This window comes from Varanus komodoensis, unplaced genomic scaffold (assembly GCF_004798865.1).
Source record: "Varanus komodoensis strain SLA01 unplaced genomic scaffold, ASM479886v1 scaffold16, whole genome shotgun sequence".
NCBI lineage: Eukaryota > Metazoa > Chordata > Lepidosauria > Squamata > Varanidae > Varanus > Varanus komodoensis.
Genome location: NW_025335468.1, coordinates 25,883,414 through 25,907,682, shown reverse-complemented (window position 1 = coordinate 25,907,682; position 24,269 = coordinate 25,883,414). Strand labels below are relative to the sequence as shown.

Genomic DNA, 24,269 nt, shown 5'->3' with positions numbered 1-24,269 from the left:
GGAGCAAGTCTTTGTCACATGTACTCATCCCTATTGTACATGTAGTTTACCGTCATAGCAGGGGTTACTGACAGTAACATAACAGAAAGCATGTATTTATTCATTATCTATGTATTAGATTTATATACTGTATTTTTTCTTACAAGAAACTCAAAGCAGCTTACACCATTCTCCTCCTGCTGCTCTCAATCTTACCCACACAACAACAATCCTGTGAGGTAGGTTGGACTGAAAGTCTGTGACTGGCCTAAAGTCTCCCAGTTGACTCCATGGCTGAGCGGGGATGAAAACCCAAATTGTCTGGGTCCCAGTCCCATGGTCTTGACCACTACAAGGGCAGATAGGTGTGCACTGCCTCCTACTATAGTTGATATCCATAAAGAGAGAGGGTGCTTGAATTGTATACTGTCCAAAGAGCCTTATAGGACTATAGGGGTGGTTTACATATCTAAAAATAAATTGGAGACTCACTTCCATACTGTGCAACATGGATATGGGAACGCATGAATAAAATCATGTAGCCAGGCACTTAGTGTGGCACTCAATCTGAGGAGAAGACATGGATTTTTCAGATGGCTTGTACTCTTGCCTCCTTGGTTAGAAATAATTATCAATAGATGAAAGCAGCCCATTCTTTTATGGAAGTTACTCATTTGTTACCACTGATGCCCCATCCAAATGAGTATTTCTAATGGTTCGAGCTAAACAGAAGAGACAACTGTTTTTGTCTGTGAAGAGTCTGAAAAATATTACAGCTTCTTAATTACTCAAAGGTTAACATAAAATTAATTCAATCATTTTAATCATTATCTTCCAAAATACACAGCATAAAAGCTCACAGGAGAATACCATCCAGGTGCTGTAATAATAATCATCAAGGTTATTACAGATTAAAGGCAACATCCTGCGCATGTTTAACTGGCTGACTGGAGCTTGCTGGGAGTTGTAGGCCTCTTCTTCGTCTAAACATGCATAGGATTGTGATCAAAGAGGTCTGTATCAGTAACACGGTGCAGCAGGACTTCCAAGAAAACACAAAACCTTGGTAAAACACAAATCCACTGGAGATATCTCAGGATTCCAACTTGCATATTTTGACTGTTAAAAATGCTAAGTAGACTTTAATTTGCTTTATTCTGTCTACAGCTGAACTTATAACTGCTGTTGAAATATGTTTTTCTTTTCTGTCATATTGTATTATACCAACATAACATCTACACTTTTAAGGGAAAGATTGCAATGCAAGAAAAAGCCTGAATATGCCAGTAAACAGAAAATCCAATGAGGAAATGTGTGTAAACATTACTTCTGATAGCATGTAGACAAGTGCAGCTAACATATCACTATGAAATTCCTTTTTGATAGACACCTGCCCAGGTTTGTGGGCTGCTTTGGACATTCAAAGAAACAGTGCACAAAGAAATACCCGTTGCATGTCCTTTATCTCCACTAGCTTTTGGGTTTTGTTCCAAGTGGAAAATGCACATTTACTTTTTATGTATTCTTATGTCTTTAAATAAAATGTATGTGGCTTTTCCATTAGCCAAAGCACCTCACAAAATAAATGGTTTTAATGCTCAGTTTAAAATGCTCAGGGACCATTGGCCTTCCAAGCTTCCCATGACAAAAGCAGCCAGAGGGGAGAAGTATAGCCAGAATTCCAGAGGACCTTCTCACGTGCCCATTCCATGCAGCATTTCCACAGGGGCAGCCAGTTACCTCACTATTCAGTTGAGCCAGATTCCATCATGGGAATTGAATAAGGGCATGTAAATGTCTGCATCTTTGAGAATCATGGGTGGAGGAGAAGACACTTCACCTTCTTGCCCCATGGACCTCTATGGGAGACAGTTCCCCCATCCCCTGTAGTGGTTCTCAACCTAACAGCACAATTTGTGAAGGTAAACAAATGCCTCATTCAAAATTCACAAAGTTTGCATTTTCAGTTTAATCCATATTCATGGTTTGTGGTTTGGGGATGTCTTTAATTTAACAATTTAGCATGGAGGAACCACTTCTGTCCAGAAATAAGAACCTGTTACTTCTTAGATCATTATGTTTTAACATCCCTACTTAAAGATTTAGTCATATTCTGAACAATGTTGATAATGAAGATTATATACAGATTAGGTGATTGAAGATGAAACGTATGCAAGGTGTTTACCCTTACCTTAAAGAAGGTCATGCCCCGCTGTCACAAAAGCTCATTTGTGAGCTCCTGCTAAACTCCTGATGGCCCTAGCCAGGTTCATTTTAACGAATGCAAGCTCATGATTGCACAGTGAACTTTGAATACGGGGTGGCAGCATTTCAGTGTGCGGCTAAGTGCCAGCCAGGTTGCTGGCCCATTCATTAAATTATATATTATGTTTTGTTTTAGAAGGCTTTGTACGTGTGTGTGTTTTTAAAGTATCTGAAATGTTGGTGTCAAAGGAAATTAATATCCTGGCTGGCTTGTGTTTTTCTCTGAGGCAGATATTGATGAATGTGCTGAGGGGATCATTGAATGTCACAACCATTCACGCTGTGTTAACCTCCCAGGGTGGTACCACTGTGAGTGCAGAAGCGGTTTCCATGACAATGGAACCTATTCACTTTCCGGGGAGTCCTGTGTTGGTAAGCAAAGATCAGCGGAGAAGTTATGTTATTGTTCTGCCTGGTGTCATATCTCATGACCAAAGACAATATTTAATGCTAAACTTCAAATGTAACCAACCGTTTATTTAAACTTAGCACTGTTCTATGTAATATAATTTAAATGTTATTACAAGAGAGATGAACCATCAAATCTCTGAACAGTAATATAGAAAATGGGTATTTGGAGGTCATATTGGTGATCTGCCTTCCCTAGTCCTGTCACTTAAGGAAAAAAAAAATCATGCCTATGTTGATTTATGCTGCATAATCTGTAGGACACAGAACACTGTAACTCTTCAGTTCTTCCCTTTCTACCACTGCATAAAATAATGCATCAGCATTTTTCCTCCATCAAAAATGTGGAATTTTGTTTAATACTGCCTTCTTTCATTTTAAAACATTCATATACACATCAGTCCATTTTGCTAGGCATAATTAGGAATGGAATAGAACTGCCAAGACTGTACTCCCCATATACACATTTTTTATGAGACTGCACTTAGAATATTGTGTACAGTTCTGGTTACTTTACCAGAAAAAGGACTTTATTAAATTGGAAAAATTGCAGAGAAAGGCAACTAAAATGATCAAAGGGCTGGAGCAACTCTGTATGAGGAAGCATTACAACAACTGGGAATATTTAGCCTAGAAAAAGGTAGGTAAGGGGAGACATGGTAGGTGTCGTCAGAATTAGGCGTAATGTGGAGAAGGCGGGGAGGGTGACATTTGTATGCCATCCTGAGATGTCAGTAGTGGATGGGTTAGAAAAGCTTTTAATAAATAACTGAATATTTCTTTCCCACTCCCGTAATACTAGAACCCAGAGTCACCACATAAAGCTGCCTGATGGGAGATTCAGGACAGATAAAGGAAGTACTTCTTCACAAAATGTAAACTATGGAATTCACCACCATGGGAAGTGGTGATGGCTGCTAATTTGGATGGCTTTAAGAGAAGACTGTGCAAATGCATGAGGGCGGCGGTTGCCAGTGGCTACTGACCTTGCTGGGCACGCACTGCTTGCTTTACCAGGGGTGGCATGCCTGCGTGCACCAGTTGCTGAGGAGCTTGGGCAGGTGGAGGTCTTGCACACATCCTGCTTGAGGGATCCTGTGAGCAATGGAGTGCCAGACAGGATGAATCACTGGTTTGATCCTGTATGGCTTTTCTTATATTCAGATATTCTTACATGCTTTGCAGTATTTATCATCAAGAAATTTAACAAACTGTAGGTAATGCTTGCATGGGCCATTTCCTTCAGTGGAAAAAGTATATTTGAATCTTCTGAAACATTGATGGGTGAGGCAAATGTTTACAAAATCTGTGCTCTGATATGAAATAAATACGAGAGCATGAAGCAAAGGGCATGTTCATTGGCCTTTGGGCCAAGAGAAGCAGCATCTCCTTCATGACTCCACCAGCTACTGGCTTCAGCTTTCCCTTGAACTTCCCCTACCATTGTCAGGAAGAAGAAGCAACAGCTGTGTGCGTTCAAAGGTATGAATGACCCACCTATCTATCGTCCCAAGAAGCCCTATTATTTCTGATCCTACCATTAGGCAAAGGGAGTTCAGCCATTTCTGACAGCAGAGTTTGGGGGTTGGGGAATGGCAGCAAGGTATTAGAGGTTGAGCAGCATGCGCCATGCACCCACCAAGCCAGTCTACTGATCTTGGCTATGGAGGAGGATGCTGCCCCATTCCCAGTACTGAAGAAAGATGACTCTGTCCGTTCAGCTGGTTTCCGTATGTGGAATAGATGGGGCGCATCATCTTGTCCTTCCCTTCAGGCAGAGGAGTGTCTTGTCTGACCTTGGCTCCTTTCCAAACCATGGAATGGTGAGCAGTGGCATCAGCAGAAAGCTTGAGATCCAGGCCTGGACCACAGCAGGTGGCAGTCCACAGCTCCAGAACAGCCTTTGAACCTGGATGGCAGACATTTGAGCCACGTTTGGCACAGGAAATTGCTGCTGCTTGGTGGGCAGTGATGACTGGCAGGAATGGGCAGCCACCACTACAGATAAGTGTTTGGGGCTGAGTTTATTTAGGCAGGCTTGGTTGGCCGCTGGTGCTTCCTGACTGGATAGAAGGGTTTGAACAGGCTCCTCTCTCTGGTCAGTAAATGCCCACCCCCCTGTGTATGTATCAGGGGGGTGTTTGCCAGGGCTGAGCAACAGGTGGCCCTCTCAACTTCCTTGGACTTCAGCCTAGTGGTTAGGCATGCTGGGTGTCGTAATCCAGTGGCATCTGAAAGTCCAGAGCCAGGTTCCTTGCTCTGGTTTACACTGTGTGCTGTGGTTGCACATGTCCTTTCTGAAGAAGAGAAAGGGGTTGTGCAATGCGTTCTCTCTCTGAGTGTGTGAGATAGAATGTGTGGGTGGGGGTGGGTGAGAAGAGGGGGAGTTAGTTTTGCACTGTGGGCCAAGCTTAATGTTTCCTTAAGCACACATAGGGGGAACCATGCCTGTTGCTTATATTTATTCTTCTGAAAATGTGTGGCCGCAGTTTGGAATGGGACTGTGGTGCTTGGTGGAGCATGGCTGGAATCAATGGAGGTTTAAAGATATATAGAGAAACATGTATACATAAATGCTTAGGGTGTGTGCAATTTTGGAGCCAAAACAGGTGAGGAGAAATCTGGCCAGGGCGGCTTGTTTTATATTGTATGTTTTATATTGTATATTTTTATTTTATTTTAATGTATATATTTTAAAATGTTACTTTAATTTATTGTTGTAAGCCGCCCCGAGGCTTCAGCGAATGGGGCGGCATAAAAATGTTTTAATAAATAATAAATAATAAATAAATAAATCTTAGATCTCTCTCTCCCAGAGTGTCATGGTCCCAGGCTGAATTGGGGCTGTGCTTGAATGGAGGAGAATAAATAAAAGGAACATGCACAGCTCCACTTTGCATGGTTAAAGGAATGTTGTATTTGGTACTGTGTTGTATTCTCATACATTCAGCAAAGTGGGAGGAGGGTCCTTCTTTCTTGTCTATAAAAGAGGCAGTTGCATGTTCCACGTCCTTCTGTGATCTTGAATTGGAATCTGCTTTTCCTGAGTTAACTGCAGTACAGGTAGATTAATTCCTTTTTTTAATGATGCCAGTAGTATGTTAAACAGGTAAGTACTTACCAGGAATATCTTTCTGCACAGCATTGTTGGTCCACTTGCTTCGTTGAAGAATGCAAAGAACTCACTGTGATGGAAGGAGGAATCTTCACTGGGGTTTGTTCTTCACTTAGTTTCCACCTTTGAGGGGCCACCAGGGACAAGGGTGACATCACTGCCTACCTGAGAGTGATGCCAAATGGCCACCAAGGCAGGTGTAGAAGGCTACCAGTCTGCCGTTGCCCATGTATGGCACTGACAAAGCTTCCCACAGCTGCCTTCTCTTGTCTTGTCAGTTGGAAAGTTAAACAGTGCCTGGGTTGCCATTTGGCAAATCTGCCTTACAGCAAAGCCTAGCAAGCAGCGGCCTTTCTCCCTCACCTTGAAGTCTGACTGCATAATAGTTCCGTCCTTATGCAACCACTGAATGTCACCCATCCTGTGAAGTGTGCTGCTGAAATTATTCAATGTAAACACAGGGCAAAACAATACCAGCATCATCCAACGGTCAGGACGCAAAACCATGAATCTTACCTGCCTGTACCTGATAAATTATAGCACTCCATTTCTGGGCTGGCATTACAATATTGCTCAGAACTCTGTGAACCCAGCTATCATCTGGTGCCAGCACAGGCAAATTAATGCATGTCCCAAGATCTCAGGCCCATTACTTATTAGACCTTTTAGGGTCAATAGGGTTACCTGAAATCATTCAGACTGCAGTGTGAGCCTTAGCTTGGGAGCTGATTTCCACAAAATGTCCCTTCCCTATGCATTCATTCTCTGTGTTAAAATGTCTGCAAATGGTTAATATGTGTGGATTTTGTGCCAGAGAATAAATGTATCACAAGATAAGGCCCCAAGATTCTCTGATTACTACAGATGACATCTGTCAAGCTGAGCATTCTTCTCCAGAGATGAAGGCATCTTTGAAACTACCATGCTCTCAACCTGCAGCTCCCACGCTTCATTTTAAGGAAATCTTTATAACTGGTCTACCAAATGCGTTTAGTGAAAGGGAGCACAGCCTATGCTTCATATACAAGCTCACAGTATGTTATTTGTGGGCCCCCATGCCTTCCATATGCTGCAGATGGTACTCTAGGAATTGTTACTCTGACCTCCTCTTCCAGAAGGATGATCTAGGAAGCAATCTTCCCAGGACTTGCTTTCCAGATACCACTCCGGAAAGGAGCACTTGGGGAGCTGCTTCCATGTCTTGAGGGAAAATGTGTGTGAGAGTAAGAGTGTGTCCGCACATGTTTATGTGTCTCCCAGCTTGCCAAGCAACACTGCATGTGGTCTTTGGGGCCAGAAAGGCTGCTTCCTGCTGGTTTAGAGTATTCCTTGCCTTGGCCAAAGTAGGTTTCATGCCAACCTTGCCTTAGTTCTGTGCCAACTTTGGCAAGCTTTGGCTCAAATGAAACCTGCAAGGATTATCAATGGAGCAGTGCATGGCTTCCCTTTTATGTCTCAGTTTCAGGCTTCTTTTGCTTTCTTTATTTTTCATACATATATCTCTGTCAATCTAACTAGTCATATCACAATCGTTTCCTAACCACCCAAGACTATGGGAAGAGCAATACAACAGTAGATTTTTTAGACCATATAATTATAGGAAAGAGATATAATCCCCTATTATATTAGATCAAATGCATTATAAAATGCATTATATCCAGATGCTTTTGGAAGGATCTCACTGCCTGTCAACTTCTGTTGTATCTTAGCAAATTTGAGTTTTATTTAAACAAAAAAGAAGAGGAGGAGAAACACCAATGCAGCAACACAATAACAAGAGAGGAAAACTAGGCCAGCTTTTGACCATCCAATAGATGTGTAGGACTACAGCTACCATCATCCTTAGTGATCTTGAACAGTGGTCAGGTGAGTTGTAGTTGTAAAATGCACAGACAAGCACCAGAAGGGGCAGGGAAGGCTTCTTTAGGTGTGCCCAAGAATACTTCATTAGACCCAAGGCATCTTGAATTCAGTCTTCTTCAGCGGCATGGTTGAACAAGACGGGCTCAGTCTGCACATACCAACATCTGTTACGAAGTAGAGAGCATAAATTGGAGCATGCTTTGCTTAGCAGTCTTCCTGAAGAAGATCCTATTTGAAATGCATGGAGCCCACATAATATATTTCTCTGCACCTAAAGGTTTTCTCTCTTATGTTTCTCTGGTTTAATCAAACACCCACAGAGTCTATCCCTTCTCTAATCTCCTGGGCTAAAGTGGGATGCCTGTAGATTGTGGCATTATTTCTGCATTGACACTTTGAGTGGGTTCAGAGAAAATGTGCTCAGCATTCTCATAAACCATGATTACTATGAGGAAAAATAATGGTTCAAACAACATCCATAATTAGGGCTGTAGCTCAGTGGTGGAGCATATGTTTTTTTATAAAGGTTCGGGATTTGGCATTGCCACATAGCCTTGCAAGATAACCCCATCTGAACTCCCAGAGATCCATCTCCAGTGTAGGCAGAATGGAGCTGGGGGTACCCATGATCTGTCTTGGCAGCTTCCTATTTCCTAGAGCAATATTTGTGATTTTCCTTTTTGCAAGCAAAACTGGCATGTCATATACCAGATGTCTTCTAACACACACTTATAAGGAATCAAAGGTGACTTGTGGTCTGTTTAATCCTGGTCTTATGAAAATATGCTGTCATCCTGTGTGAGAGTTATCAAGACAGCTCGTTGTATAGGAACCAATTGTGAGTAGTAACCAACTTGTCCGGGGTTTAACATTGGCACTGGGTTGTAATACCCAGCAGGAATAATTTAGTAGGCATAATAATTTAGTAGTAGGGGTGCCTGTGTGGGAAGTGGGATGATTCCAAAAGATTTTTGTGGTATCTGGGTGCTTTTTTTCAGGCTAGACTGATCCTAATAGATATGAAGTGGTAAAAGATTGTAGTATTTCTTAAGAATGGTTTCATTAAGGAAAAAATTTTTTGCTGTCACTGTGAGCAGCCAACACTTTAAAAATATTTACCAGTAATGTCCCTGAGAATGACTCTAGGTCATTCTGTAGCAGTATTCCTGTTGGGCCATTGTCAAGGCCCAGGCTGTTTCTTCCCATGCAGCTCCACTGCTGCCTGGAAGGGTAGCAAAGCATAAACAAAGATATTAAAAGACTAACTAAAAGCACAAGTCTGTGTATGTTCAGACAGAAAAAAGGCCTACAACTCCCAGACCCTTCCTTCCTTCCCTTCCTTCCTTCCTTTCTTAATAACAAAGATGTATGTGTATTTGCACATATACTTCTGTAAAACATAAATGGATTCTTAAAAGTTTGCTGTGCATTTGAATATGGTACAATATGTACTAAAGCTGGGATCCATTCTGATATATGAATTAACATCTAAAAATCCTGGCACTGCAGTATTATTTTTCAAGAGCATGTAAATTGTTGCATGACTATATTCAATTAAATAATAGGGGGAGTTTTAAATGTCACTAGTTGTAATGTTGCACATACTTATTCACCAATCAAGAACAAAAGATACTTTATATTGTACTTTTAAGCAACTGAAGCAGAGCTATCCAAACAGAGCTTAGGTATTGTCTTTTGTGATACTAGTAGGAATTCAGAGCTTGGATGAATGAGAAATTCATTTAGTTCACAACTGTATGCAAAGGTAGCCAATGTGCAGTTCCCAGGACTAAATATGGAATGGAATGCCCTGTGCTAACAAAGCCCATAGATTTCAAGGCATGTGGTTAGTGCTATGAGGGGTAAATGCAAACAAATGCATACATTTGAAATGTGCTTGCATAAAATTCATACTTTTGAAAAGGTGCAAAAAACCTCAATGGAGAGGAATGTTTATATTTAGGAAATGCAGCAATCGATGTGTTTGTATAAAAAGGCTTTATGGAAATATGGTCAAATTACAATGCAGGGACAAAATCTGCAATCTGATGCAGACTTGGATCAGAATGAACTTCAAGGTGGGAAAGCAAGAACTTCAGGGGGACCACGCTTGATAGATTCCCTCATATTCCTAGTCAATGAAATAACAGAATCATAGAATAGTAGAGTTGGAAGAAGCCAGAAACCCTTCATTTCCAAACCCGTGCTCAGTGCAGGACTCCAGGCTAAACGCCCCCTCTCAGTTGGCTGTTCAGTGCCTCTAGTGTGAGAGAGTCCACAACCCCTCTAGGGCAGGGCAAGATCACCTCAAATGTCAAAATTGGGCTACAATTGACATTGTAAACTGGGATTTTAGGATACTAAAAGTATAATCCAATGGAAATTGAGGGGCAGGGGAATTGTCAACAACTCCGAGCATAGGCAGCTGGCTCATTGTTGGAATTGTGAACTTCAGTCTAAATTTTCACAACCACATTGTGGTAGCCTTTCGCACTCTCTTCTGAACTGACTGCTGCTGTAAGTCTGTCCAATGAATCCACAGCTGTGAATTTCACAGGCATGATTATGTCAATATTGTCAAATTTGACAGCATTTAATTGCTTTAACAGATAATGCTCCGCATGAAAGTAATTCATACCTACAGTCATCATTAGATGTTTAGAATTTTGTGTAATTCTCATTCTTTTGAAAGAAAAGCCATCTCAAAAAACTGATTAGGGCCCTAAAAGTTTTCAGGTTATAATGGATCTTCTTTCTCTACGTCTGTCTTGGGAGTTTTTAAGACTATCACTTGCTTTTTTAAAAAATACAGTTGCAGATGTAGCAAACTAAACTAGTTAAGTCTGAAGATCAGATAATTTCAATGGTTTCAGTGGTATGAAAGTCAGTACCAGTCACTTTCCCACTCCACATTTTACAAGGGAGCACTTCCACAATATCGCTTTATGAGAACTGAAAGAAACAGAAAAGAACAGAACGAAACAAAATCACCTTGTAGTAGATTTTCCCCTTCAGAATTCACCATGTGAAACATCCCTGAAGTGACCAAAACCAGTAGACTAATATCAAGATGTATTTGGAACAATGTAGTCATTATGACTGGCAGTGATGGTTATGGTTAAAATGCATTTCAGAATTTAACGACATCATGAGGAATAGGAAATTCAATTTTCCAAGTACTTGTTCTTATGTAGCATAAGAGGGATGAATCAGAAAGTTTAGCCAAGGTTTGAATATGTGCACATCTTTTAAAAAAATCTGAGAGAAAAATGTGTACACATGTTTAGATGGAAGGAGGTCCTACAACACCCAGCATCCCCCAGGAAGTCTGGCAGGCTAGGGAATGCTGGGAGGTGTAGACTATTTCTGCCTAAATGTGCATAGGATTGTGACTTCAGGGGAAGGGGGAAACCCAAAATACTGGCAGACTCGAATGTGGGGGGCAAAAAGGCTAGTGAAACAGAAGAGCCATTGTTGACTGGTTGGCTGCGACCCTGTAGGTTGCACTCAGTGCTGCAACATTTGGTTGCGGACCTCACTTACCTTACTATTTTTCAAAACACCCTGCCCTCATTTTGACCTGCACAGTGATGTGGAAGTTCACAAGGCTGGAGATGAGAAGGTTCACAAGGTTAGGCATTACTGTCACCAGGTGTAAGCTGTAAATGGAATTTGAAATTAATGGGATTATTTTAATTAAACGGCATTGCTGAGCCATCTGCTGCTGTAGTCCAATGCCAAGGAGATTAAACCCTTTTTTTACTCTCTCTACTGGTCTCTAAAAGGCTTTAATTTTTAGAAACCGTTATAGCTATGTAACACTGAAGCAGATTGTAATGTTTAAAAGTACTTCAGTCAATTTCTTTTTAAATGTGACTAAAGGGACTGCTCGCTGATTGCTTGTAATAGTTCCACTGGCTTCAGAAATAACTATGGAGTGAAGTAAAATATGAACATTGCAAACAGATTTCTGTTAATCATATGTAACATTACAATTCTGAAAATTATCAGTTGATGCAAGACTCACTGAAATGAAAAGGATGTTACCATTCAGGTGCTTTGGAAGTTGGCAGCATTCTTCACACCAATTTCTGAGGAAATACATTGTGGATGAAAATCAATGAGTTGCACCAGGATGTTATCAGTATTCATTGTTTGTTAGGTTGGGTTGGTGATCACTCAGAAGAGCAATAGTCTAGGCATTTTTGCTTTGGTTTTTGTCCCCCCATCTCACCCACAATCATCCTTCCAATTGTGTTTTAGCTGTGGATGGGTCCATCCTCAGAGATACTAGATTTTCCCAAAGGGTCTGAAAGCTCTGATTTGATGCCATCCTTATGACTGATAAGCTCTTAGTTTAGAATGTGATATTTATAGAAAGGTGAAACAGGTTGGAAGCTCTCTTGCTATGTTTCCTTTGCATATACCTGCTCTTTTGGGTCGCAGTCCATCACCAGAAGCTAGTTTGTGCTTCAGCCACTTATCAATTTTCTTCCTGCAGCGTCTGGAACAGATTGCACAAGGCTGTGCAGCCATGCACAGACTCAGTGAAGCTCTAGAAGTAGTAACACTTCTGGTTTCCAGCTAATGTGACAGTGTGCAGGGCACAGACAATGTGAAGAACTGGCCATGTTTAGCTGGAAAATAGAAACTTTGTCCGTTCTCTCTCTCTCTCTCACTCTCGCACACACGCACACACGCACATGCAACACTTGCACAGCGGTTTTGCCAACACCTCACCTAAGAAGCAATATTATATCTGTGATTGTTTTGCCCAGCAAAATAGGCAAGTAAAGGGCGACGTGTTAGAGGTGTATAAAATCATACCTGGGACAATCAAAGTAAAAACCAGACAGTTTTCTCCTTCTGTCCTAATATTAGGGGCGTGCAATTTTGGAAGCCAATTGGTAGAAATCAGCACAGCTCAAAGCAAGTACATCTGCACACCACATGTATGGCATTCACTTCCACAAGATTCAGTCATGGCCACCTGTTTGGATGGCTTGAATCGGTCAAAATCCTGGAGGACAAAGCTATCCATGGATACTTGTTCATGCGGCCATGTAGCTACATGCACGAGTTGCTGGGAAAATAGCTGGGAAGGTGCCGTCGTGTCCATGTCCTGCTTATCGGTTTCCTGTGGGGAGCAGGCTGGTTACTGTGTGAACAGAGAGCTGGTCTAATCCAGCAAGGATTTTCTTATGTTTATTTTAGTCATGCATTTTCGAAGTGTACAGTCTTAGATATTAATAATATATTGGTTGATTGACAATGAGAGACAAACCCTGAGTCTTCAAGGATAAGGGTTGCTTACCTTTAATGTAGATCTGCATAAACAGTTATCTGAGACAGGATGAAACGTTCAGGCAGATGCCCAGGTGAGACTTTATAGCTGCAGGTGAAAAGGGGGATCTGGTTATATAAGTGTCATTGTTTTCCAGCTGTTGTGGTACCAAGTACACTTTTTTGAATGTGATAGCACTGGAAAAAAGGAGATACGCACTGCAAGTAATGCAAACCGATATTGTATGAAATCGGAGCAAGCTCCCATGCAAAGCAGACATGTCCTAAGGGCGACTTTAGCCTACTGTCTTCTGGTATTTCATAAAAAATGTGTTGCATAAACATTTGGGATAATTAATGAGAGCATCTGTAGAACAGTGTGTCGCCTGTACACTTCTTTCGCCTTAGGGCAGTCAAAAATAACAGAGTAGTGCCTGGTGTGTGTAGCCTGACGGAAGAGCCAACTGCAGGAGACGCTAATGGAAGTGGGCTTGGCATGCCTGTTCTTTGTAAGGGTTTGACCCATTGGTCCATTGTTATTAGTGAATCTGTACAATCAATTTAGCCATCATATTTAGTGCAACTGTCATTGCCTCAGTCTGTACAAAGTGAGTTAGCACAAGATGTATTTTTGCAGTGGGTAAAGATCAATTGCGCTGCTGTTTCTGGTTCCTTTCTGTACACAGAGCTTGATGACTGTTCCGGTGCTAGGTTTGCACAGCTGAAATGTGGATAAACCTCCTGAAATAAAGGGACAGGGAGTGGCCTTGCTATTTTTAAGGGCTGCCAGCAACCTTAGATGTATGCAATCAGTAAATCAATCAGCTAAGACTATCATAGGAGAGAGCCAATTTTAATCAGCGAGGACTGATTTTAATATGCAAGTCTATGAATTTAGTATTTATATTTTTTTAGGAAAAAAACTAAGGAAAACGTTTTGAGAAAAAAACAAAACAAAAAAAAGTATGGTGCTTTGAACAACCCCTGAGTGCATACAAAGAATGAGCTGTACTGCTCTTATGATGGCAACAAGATACTCCAGAATCCTGTCCTAGCTGGAATCCAGGAGGAATTTATGGCTATCAGCTAAGGGACTTTACTTGAAGGTGTACCCAGCAAGCAGTCAAAACTGCAGCACACCAGCCATGCCAGAGTTTTGATGCATATGAAGGGTTAGGGTTGTGGGTGGGGTGTTGCCTCTTTTGCTGTAATCATACCTAGAATGATCAATATAGAGAATATGTTCATCATTTTCTGATCATGCTGGAATTTGGAACATGTAAGACTAATATGGACAGCCATCAGAACTGAATATTTTTTAAAAATATTGGCCGCTGATGCCGTATCGGTAGAGGCAGTATGGCATAGTGGTTAAAAATTCAGGACTGGGAATCAAGAGATCTGGGTTCTAGCCCCCCTCAGCCTTGGAGTTCACTGGGTGATGTACAGGCTCTCAGCCCAACCTATCTTGTGGGGTTGTTATTATGAGGATAAGACAGAGATTGGGGGAAAGGGAATGATGTGAGCTGCTTTGAGTTCCCTGAAAGGAACAAGAGTGGGATATAAATATGAATTTAAACAAACATCAAAATATTTAAACATTTTGAAGTGCCCGTTTGATGAATTCTGAATGATATTTGACATTTCTTGATTATTTGAATCTTATGTGACCCTGACAATTGAAACAAATCTCTTCTTACTGTAAAATGTCATAAACATATAAGAACTGCCATGGTAGAATGGGCCAAAAGTCCGTTCTGATCTATACTCTGATTCTGATTGCAACCAGCCAGATACCCATTTTGCGAATTCCCCGTTCGCAAAAGCAAACAGCCTGTGTAGTTTTTCCTTGTATCTGTCTTTCCTGATCATAAGAGATATACTGAAGAAATGTGAGCTAATCACTGAGAGTATTTGACCAGGAGCTGTAGCCACTTGCGATTGACTGGCACATCTTCCAGCAAGGTTGCACATGCCATATCACCCCTCACCCAGCCCTTCTAGAACCATATGACCTCAGATTACATCCTGAATGCCAGTGAATGTGGCCACCCCAGTTAGGAAAGCTGGCCCATCATGGACCTTCCTGCTGCTCTGATGGAGGCATGAAGGGAACTAAGTCAGCTCTGCTCCATCTTCATCAGCCTTGCTCCCTTCCTGCAACGGGGGAAAACAGTGAGATGTGTAAAGCGGAGCAAGCCAGTTCCCATCTTTCCCCAGGGACAGGGGAGGAGGTTGAACTGGCCTGGCTTTGCTGCACATGACTGGGAAAGCAGCAAAGTGGCATGCTTTCTCTGGGAATCCTCACTGTTATTTTCAATCTGTCATCACAGATTAGAGGGGACAAGACGGAGAGTACCAAGGAAATGGAACCCATGGTAGTGACACAAGCTTCCATGGGCCAGATGTAGAACTGCCATGGGGCAAAGGTTCTACACTAATGAGGATGTATCCTATTTTTAAAAGCTGTCAGCTCAAATGGCTATCACACAAGCTCCTCTGGCCGTTGTTTCATAGGTGAATTTTGTGTTGTCTTCTGACTTGCCATCGTTTATCCAATCGGTACCATCCAGTCTATTTCATTGGATGATACTATGTTAAAGCTTTGGACAGAATTAATAATTTAATTTCTCTCTGTTATCCTCCTCATCTCCAGTTATCGTAGCTTTGTTTATATGATAGATTCCTCCTCATATCTTTCTTACATTGCGATCCTAGGCTGGTTTACTCAAAGCTTTCTCCAACAAAAGCGTGCATAGGATTGAAACCAAAACTGCCTGCTGGACGAGTCTCTTTCATAAGGTGACATGCAGATTTACAGATTGATGGGGTTAGATTGCTTTTCTATTGCTGGTATGAAATATGTTGGTGGCTTTCCCTTTACTATTATGTTTTTCATTTTCAAGTATCAACATAACGTTAGTTATGTTAAAAGAGAAACTCATACTACTGACTGGAATATTTTATTTTAATGGACTTCAAACCCTCGACTTAACAGAAAGAGGAATAGTTAAAGAAGTGCTTCCAAAATACATAAAACCGAAAGTAATTTTCAGAATTTATTTATAGAAAATCAATTTTAAAAGCAAAAGTAAGTGGACTGACAATATTTCTAAAGATCTCTTCTTCCTATGGACACTTTAAATGCTGCAGCAATAGAAGTTTTGTGGATAACAGAGTACATATTTCAGTTGTGTGGATAACACAGTACATATTTCATATGTTTTAAAAATGTGCTATTAGTTCTTGCTTTTTAGACTAGGAAATAAATTGCTTTTAAACAAGATGTTGCCTTTTGTCAAAACAAAGCTTTAACTTGTACCTATGCTGGTTGGAAGTCTGATGTACATTTGTCCCATGCAATGGTTATATTGCAATGGCTAAATGTACCATTGATGTTGAAATGCGCACTCCAACAGGGTTAACTTTTCCTCTTCTGTGCAACACTTTGTAATGTTTTCCATCCTCAGCATGATAGCATTTAGAACTGCACATGCATGAAACTGTGAAGCCCAGATACCTCACTAACTGCAGAATGACCTTGCATAAAATGCTGTGTCAAAAGGTCAGGGTAAGTGCTGGGGAAACAAGATGCTGCAGTTTGAAATGGTTGCTTTTGTTGCTGCTCTGGATTCTCAAGATGAAGCATAGAGAAGCATTGGCCAGGAGTAGCAGAAGGCTTAATGAATTCCTAATCAGGACTGGGAATCCAGAGTACAAAAGTGGAAAGCTACAACTCAGTCTTCTAAACAAGTATGACACATTGTTCCACAAGGTTACAGGACCAGGCAAAGCCAGGCTACCAGGCTCAGGACTGCACTGTAGTACATACTTTTGCTCACAAAGCTCCAACCACAACAGGCAATATAGTTATCAAGCAACACCGCCTCACCTGAACATAACTTTAACAGCTTCAGGAATGGAGCATTGTCAGTCCTGCAGGCTTTGAGTGGAGACAAGACATGAACATTTTCTAGTAAGATCGGGCAAGCCTTCATTGATGGCAGAGGAACACTTTCCCAGAGTCTCCTGACCTCGAGTAAAGGTGGGGAGAGGGCTGTCTCTCTCTTTTTTTTTAGGGTCAAAGGTCACTTTGGTTTAAATCCACACAGCTGGAGCTAATCCTGTTAGAACTGCCTGCTCTTTGTGTTCTTTTTAGAAGTATCTCTCTGTTTTTTGTACCTTTTGTACCACGGTGGGCAACTTCGGGGTACAGTCTGCAGGATGTCATGTAGTCCGGAAGGTGCCTTTCCAGAAAAGGGGGGGGAAATGGTGGTTTGCCAAAGAAATTTGGGGAATAGCATTACCATGCACCTGTTTTCAAACTAAATTAATCCTTTGGCAGTCCTGATACTGTTACAAAATACTTTTTGATAATGTCAGGGAGAAGCAGAGGCACGAATCCTCAGCTTACAGCCTATAAGCCTACGCTTATATTTAGATCTTAAGCAATCTCTTATGCTAGTTTCTCCTTCTGTAATAACTTGTTTAGTTTCCTCATAGATTATGGTCTTTAGGTGCTCTCTTCATGCTTGCATCTGTAGCCCCCTTCTAATGTAATTAGTGGTTAAGTGGTTATATAGCTATATCTATAATAGGAGAAAATATATTTAATCACATCTGCAGATTTTTACCTCCATGCAGTCCCTGATAGGCTTACAGGGGGTTTTTTGCCACACAGTGTGCACAACAAAAATTTGCTGGCTAATTGATCCATGCAAGCAGAGAGTACTCATTGAGACATGAAAGCAAAAAATTAACTTCGGTGGCCACATGGATCTATAGAAGTAGCACATCTGAATCAGTGCTCCTTTCTAGATTGACATTTGGTCAACCAGAGTCCCTTTTTCTGAGGAAGCTTCTGCTTCCCATAGAGCTAACCTACCCAATAATCCCAGTAATGAAGGAAAAGAAGGGGAATGAAGTGACTGTGAGCCAATATGAACAAAAATCATATTGTCTCAATCAGGTCTAAACAAAAATGAGTGCATTGGCATGAACAAATTTGTTTATGTTCTGAAATAAGCACGGGATTACTCATTAGAATTTTAAAAACCTCATGTGCATTTGTTGCCAGGATCCTTCACAGACCTTCAAAGGTCTAATTATGTGTGCCTGCTTAGAGTCCAATGTGCAACTTAATTTTCTAGCCTTGGGTCACCTTTATCTCCCTCGTTCTACCTTCTGTCATCTTTGCTTATGAAATACTGCAGAAAGTCATACATGTATCTTGAGTGTTTATTCACCAGCTGGACTGATTCACTGGAAGGGCAGCGTATAACTGTTGCAAATAAGTACATGAAATGAAATGTACAGTGGTAGCACTAATACTTAACCAGAAATAAAGCGAACAGCTACTTTAGTTGATATTTCCCTCTATCAAATACCGAGAACAAATGTTCAATCTATCTAAAACATCACAGAAATATAAAAACAAATAAATACAGCTCTAGAAAGCTTTTCAGAAATGGAAGAACATATTGCATTCTCTGAAAATAAACATTTCTCAGGTTTTCATGTAGTCAATCTAGTTAAATCTTGGCATTGGGCTAGGATCTGGCTAGCTGAAGGGCTATTTTCATGAATGACCACGAATCAGCTAGAAAGAAGTTCAAAACATAATGCAATATTTACACAGTGGGGTAGTTACACAGATGGCCTTCTCTACCCTCAGGTCTGGAAAAGCCATTGCTTTGTGTAATCTCCTGAAGTTCAAACTAGGCTTAACTAATTATTTAGTCCAAACTGAGAAGTAAGATTTGAGAAGGGAACTCTCTTTTGCCAGATGATAACTCATACCACACACCATGTTACAGTTGACTTTGTAAGACTCCATATAAGCCGGAGCTCTATGAGTGTGGAAACAAACTAAGGATCTCTTGCCTTTTTTCTAGAGCAAAATATAAGGGGAAAGCCTCTACTTTTTCGTGATGGTGTGTGCGGATGCAGATATTATGGTAGACAAGAAAGAACAGATATTACTTCCTCCCTGCCCTTGTCAGGGCAGTCATAATGCATGGTGTTGGGAACTTTCTTGGGTATTGTGCCCAGTGGTCTTGACAGGAGCAAGAGTTCTCATGAAAGGAGAAACTTTGAGAGAGACCAATATAGGACCTTATCCCACGCACCTTGGCCTTGGTTCAGCTGGGCAGGCAGTGCAACGCTCCAAGGTTACCCAAAAACCCACACTCTCTACATGGGTTGTCCCAGGAAAGCCAGAAAGAAGGTGCTTCTCATCCTCATCCTCCTTAGTGCCATCCCAATAACCATGTTATTGTCTTCCTTGAGCTATACTCTTATGGACATAATTAACAACCAATGAATCTAATCATCACTATGTTGCAGGTAGAACATGAAGGAGGGAATGAAGCCTACAGAAGGGAAAGTTATGCAGCTGCCCATATGCTGCTTTGGGGCAGGGCCCAAGGATTATCTTAGAATATTATTGCTTGCATGTGAAGAACAAAATTCTTAATTTCTCTCACAGTATACTTGCAGCTGACTCTGATTTCCAAGATGGGAATCGTGTTGTGTGTCAGTAATAGATCCTCAGAGAGCTCCGTCATAGACCTGCAGCAGGATTAAAGTTAATTTGCAATATAAACCTGCTATGTTGCTCAACTTGCCAGGTGTAAATAGGCATTGCCTACTGCTTCTTTCTACTAAGAGACCGGCTTCAGGAATGATATTCTGGCAGAATGCACTGTGTAGGGGTTCTGAAGAAAGAAGGAGAGTTTTGCAAATATCCTGGACTGATCTAAAGACAAGTGGGTCCTGGATCAAATGAAGCTAGAGCTTTCCCCAGAAGCAAAAATGGCAAAAATGGCTGCTGCATTTCAGACACACCAGAAGGCAAGATGCACGGGAGAAGACCACCATGTTAGGGGAAGTTGAAGGAGAAGAAAAAGGGAAGACCAACGATGGATTAATTCCACAAGGGAAGTCACAGCCTTGACCTTCTGAGAGCTAAGCATGGCTGGCATGAAAAGGACATTTTGGAGGGCTTGTTTTAAGTTTTCCGTGCTTCACCATTGCTTGCTTTCCTGTCTGAACCTGGAAACTGTGGTTTTGCAACAGAAACTGAAAGTCTAAAATGCCTGGGAAAATAAGGTATTTGTGGGAGTAAGGACTCTTTCAGGCAAGCGGCCCAAGCCCAAGCTGTTTAGGGCTGTGAATGTTAATACCAGTGCTATGAATTTGGCCTAGGAATGGACTGGTAGCCAGTGCAGATAGCAAAGTCCTGGCATAATATGTTGACCAGTCCCCATTCACATTCTCATGGTCCTATTTTGGAGCAGCTGAAGTTTCTGGACCCTCTTCAAAACACCTCCCCCCCCCCACCTTGTATATTGCATTGCAGGAGTCCAGGAACCTCAATATGGACATTTTTAAAAAAGACTTTGTGACTACATTATCAGAGAGGCAAAAGAGAGAGATTCTTCACTGGCAGCATGGCAGAAGCAGCATCAATGCTGTATCCCGCCTGAATCTGCTATCAGGATGGAGGGTCAGTAATTATGGGAAGGTCTGCTGCATATTTCGCCACAGATGTAACAGTTGGCTTTCTCATGCCTGTATTCACATTACTCAAGCAATATATGAACTGCCCTACATCAATGAATGGACAATACCTGGAATAGGTCAATAAAATTTCATAAATTCCAAGCAAGTTTTAAAGTTTCCAGAACACTTAATCCAGAGATGATGCAAAGTATGGGGAGAATGCATGGGAGTGTGGACTGGGATGTGGAGCGCAGGAGAAGTAAAATTGGCTTGATGTTGCGGTCATAAGACTTGCATCTGGAGTCAGTCTCAAAATGGGGACCGCAGACCTGATTGGACTATTCTCTGATAGGCACTGTAGGTCCCGGGTCACACTGAGGATTCTGAGTGGAAAAAAAGAAGGGGCAGAATCACGTGAGCTCGCCAGGATCACAGGCACTAAGGCTGCAGTGTTAAATTCATTTTTCTTGGAGTACGCCTCATTGAACGCAAGGGGACTAATGTGCGAGTTGACACGTGATTGTGGTGTCAGTAATCTAAACCATAGCTGAGCTAAAAAAAAATCTGTGTTTCAATTTTCTTACGGAAATTTGCATTTTTGACAAGCAAGACCCTTTTGCTGAATAGAGATGCAAATTATATGAAAATCAAATGTGCTTCACTACTTTTCATCCTAGTCTTGGACATCAAGTGCAGGACACAATCTTTAATCAAGCTATGTGTCAGTAGAAATTACCCATTGTGATATGGAACACACTTTGCTTGTTCAGGTGATTTCACTAGAGCTTTGCTCATGAATACATTTATAGAAGACTCATGCCAGGAAGAAGAGAATAACATGTGCAGTTTACCCAAGATATGTGTATATCAATTTTTCTAATTGCAAGTGCAATTAACATCATGCCTGTTTCTTCCTCCCTGTTTACTGTCTTATGTATTTGAAGAATTCTTCAGTTACTTTAAATGAGCCTGTGCTCTCGCCCTCCCCACTCCCAGCATGGGGGATACTTGGGAAGTTTTCAGAACACTTTGCTGATAAATTGCTTGCATCTGTTCCAACTTGGACTCCACCCTGAGAGCTTTAGAGTGACGATCGAGGCAGCCACATGCCCAGTATTGATTTAGGGCTTTTACCTTGTTTGACTGGAGGATGTGGACAGTTTAAATGGACAGTGTGTCCAACCCATGGCCCATGGGCCACGTGTGGCCCAGGATGGCTATGAATGCGGCCCAGCACAAATCATAAACGTATTTAAAACATTATGAGATTTTTTTAGTGATTTTTCTTGTAACTCAATTATTTGGTTCTTGAGCATGAACTTTGTAGATAACAACAGAGTGTCGCAATGTCACTTAAAATGAACATACGTATACTCTCTTAGGATTATTATGTGAGGACTTTTTTGCTTGTGGTAGCAGATATCACAAAAATTATGCACAGACCTTTTTTTTTTTTTGCTCATCATTTTTGTTAGTGTTTGTGTATTTAATGTGTGACCTAAGACAATTCTTCTTCCAGTGTGGCCCAGAGAAGCCAAAAGGTTGGACACCCCTGGTTTACATGGAAGAGTGAGGTCAACCAGTCATCATTGGAGCCTTGTCCATCCCAGACAGTAAAAGCTGCCAAAGGAGGACTGGCTGGCTGGGTGGTAGAGACATTAAATGTGTCTTTTGCAGAGGGCTAGGTCACCATTCCTTTAAGGATGCTGTGGTATGGCTACTTTTGGAGGAGGGAGAAATAATTGGATCCCACTGCCATGCATAGCTGTTGCCTAACCACCAACATTCCTTTTCAGAGAAAGCCCTAGAACCAGTAGTGGAGACTCAGCTTTTGTGTCTGGAGCTGATTTTTTGGAGCTTTTCCAAGCTAGGTTTAGGCCAGGTTTTTGCACACCTTGATGAAAGACCCATGCTGGAAAGTCAGCAGAAAAGTGTGTCCTTATTAGTCCTGTTGCACATCTCAGTGGGATTCAGTGCCATGAGAATTAATATCCTTCAGGAGTGTTTAATCAGTGTGGCATTTGGAGGCACTATTTCACAGTGGTTCTGATATGACTGAGTACACCCAGAAGGTCCCGGGGATGGATTATTTATCAGCCGTCAACCACTGGAATTCCTCAGGGCTCTCTTTCCCCCTTGTGCATTTTAACAGCTACATAAAGCAACTAAGAAAAACCATCTGGAGTTTGGGGATGGGTTTTATCGCTGTACTGAAGAAACTGAACTCTCCCACTTTTTGTCTGTTGGTACCAGGGTGACTGTGGATGTCCTGAACATCTAAGGGACATGGACTAATAAGTTCAGTTCAGTCCAGGCATAACTTTGGTACACTCAGTCAATAGGCAAATTAATTTGGGATTGGAGGTATAGCTTGTTCTGGATTAGATTGCATTCCCTCTAAATAATCACATTTACAGTTTGGGTGTGCTTCTGAATCCATCATTGTCCATGGAAAGGCAGGTGGCTGCTGTGACCAGGTGCTCTTTTGTCAGCTGCAACCAATGCATCAACTGCACCTTTCTCTGCAGAAGGCAGATTTGGCCAAAGGGATCCATGCGCCAATCACTCCACATTTAGATTATGCGATGTGCCCTTACAGAACAATCAGAAATTGCAGCTACCACAAAATATGCCAGCAAGATCGTAGTTCAGTTATTTAGTTTTTTGATAGGAACACACAACATTCCCATTTTTTTCCATAAAATGTATGTAAAGAACTTGAGATTTAAATTTCAGAAGTGAAACTGACAGATCCCAGGCAGAATGGAGTGTTTAGTTCTAAAAAAATCTATGTTTGAATAGATTAAATTTTGATTTCTTCCCCATCTGGTTAATACATACAGGTAAGGATTTCTATTTATACACACTCATACATGCCATTTAAACACTGACAAATATAAGTACTTCATAAACAGGATGGAAAGAGTTTGAGATTTACAAAATTCAAACGTGGGAGAAAGTGAAACTGACAGGTCCTACCCTAGCACTGGCTAGCTAAAATTTCAAAAATAGATTATTCATTGATCTTCCACCTTTGATTTGAAAGCTGGGAACTGTATGAAGTTTGTCATGAGCAAACATTTGATCTACGAATAAGTTACGGTTTTTCCTGTGCAGTCCTGCATGTTCTAGTACTTAAAAATGCAATAACTGAAAAAATGCTGACAGAGGTTTCCTAAGGAAATTATTTTAATTGTTAAAATGTATAATCTGCTTTTCAAAGTTAGCTTTAAGGCAGCGTATAATAAAATATAATCAAATAAAATACAAGCAGAAAAAGAACAGGATAAAACAAATATTGAAGTATTATTAAAACCAGCACTAGCAATAATTTCTCTAAGAGCATTGGCACACTTAGGATGAAAACATTTGTAATTTGAGTGAACATTCTGGATGGGGGTTAGAAATCCTCATTACAAATCAATTTAGGTAAAACAGGGCTTTTGAGTTTCATATATGAAAATGTTATAAGAAAAAAACAAATGCTGGGCAAAATTTTACTACTCTTGAAAAGCAGGTCTGAAGAGGTGGATAGCTGCCTTTTTTTCGTGGATAGCTAAACTTCAGGGGAATAGGGATGGTTGCAAACTGCAATGACAGAAGAAGAAGAGGCAGCAGCTTGCGATCCATTACAAAGGCATTCAGAGCTATATCTGGGGTGACCATTGCAATACCTTGCCAATGCAGACTCCCCTCAGTCATTTCCCTGCTTTAAGAAAAAGGGGAGGCAGGGAATCCATTCCCAAAGCAGATGAAATTGGGGAAGAACAATGGGAAGTAGCCCATTTCTAAATGCCCAGGTCAGCATTTCCTGATGGAATCAATTTCAATCTCCATGATCTTGGCAGGAAAA

The 24,269-nt window shown here is 41.2% G+C and overlaps 1 protein-coding gene across 1 annotated transcript in view; it reads left to right on the top strand.

Moving 5' to 3' along the window:
• Positions 1-24,269, top strand: part of NELL1 (neural EGFL like 1) — a 521,924-nt gene that overhangs the window by 474,020 nt on the left and 23,635 nt on the right. Inside the window, exon 16 of the mRNA XM_044426038.1 lies at positions 2,476-2,616. Coding sequence (XP_044281973.1) covers positions 2,476-2,616 — 141 coding nt within the window. The remainder of the gene's footprint in view (positions 1-2,475; positions 2,617-24,269) is intronic.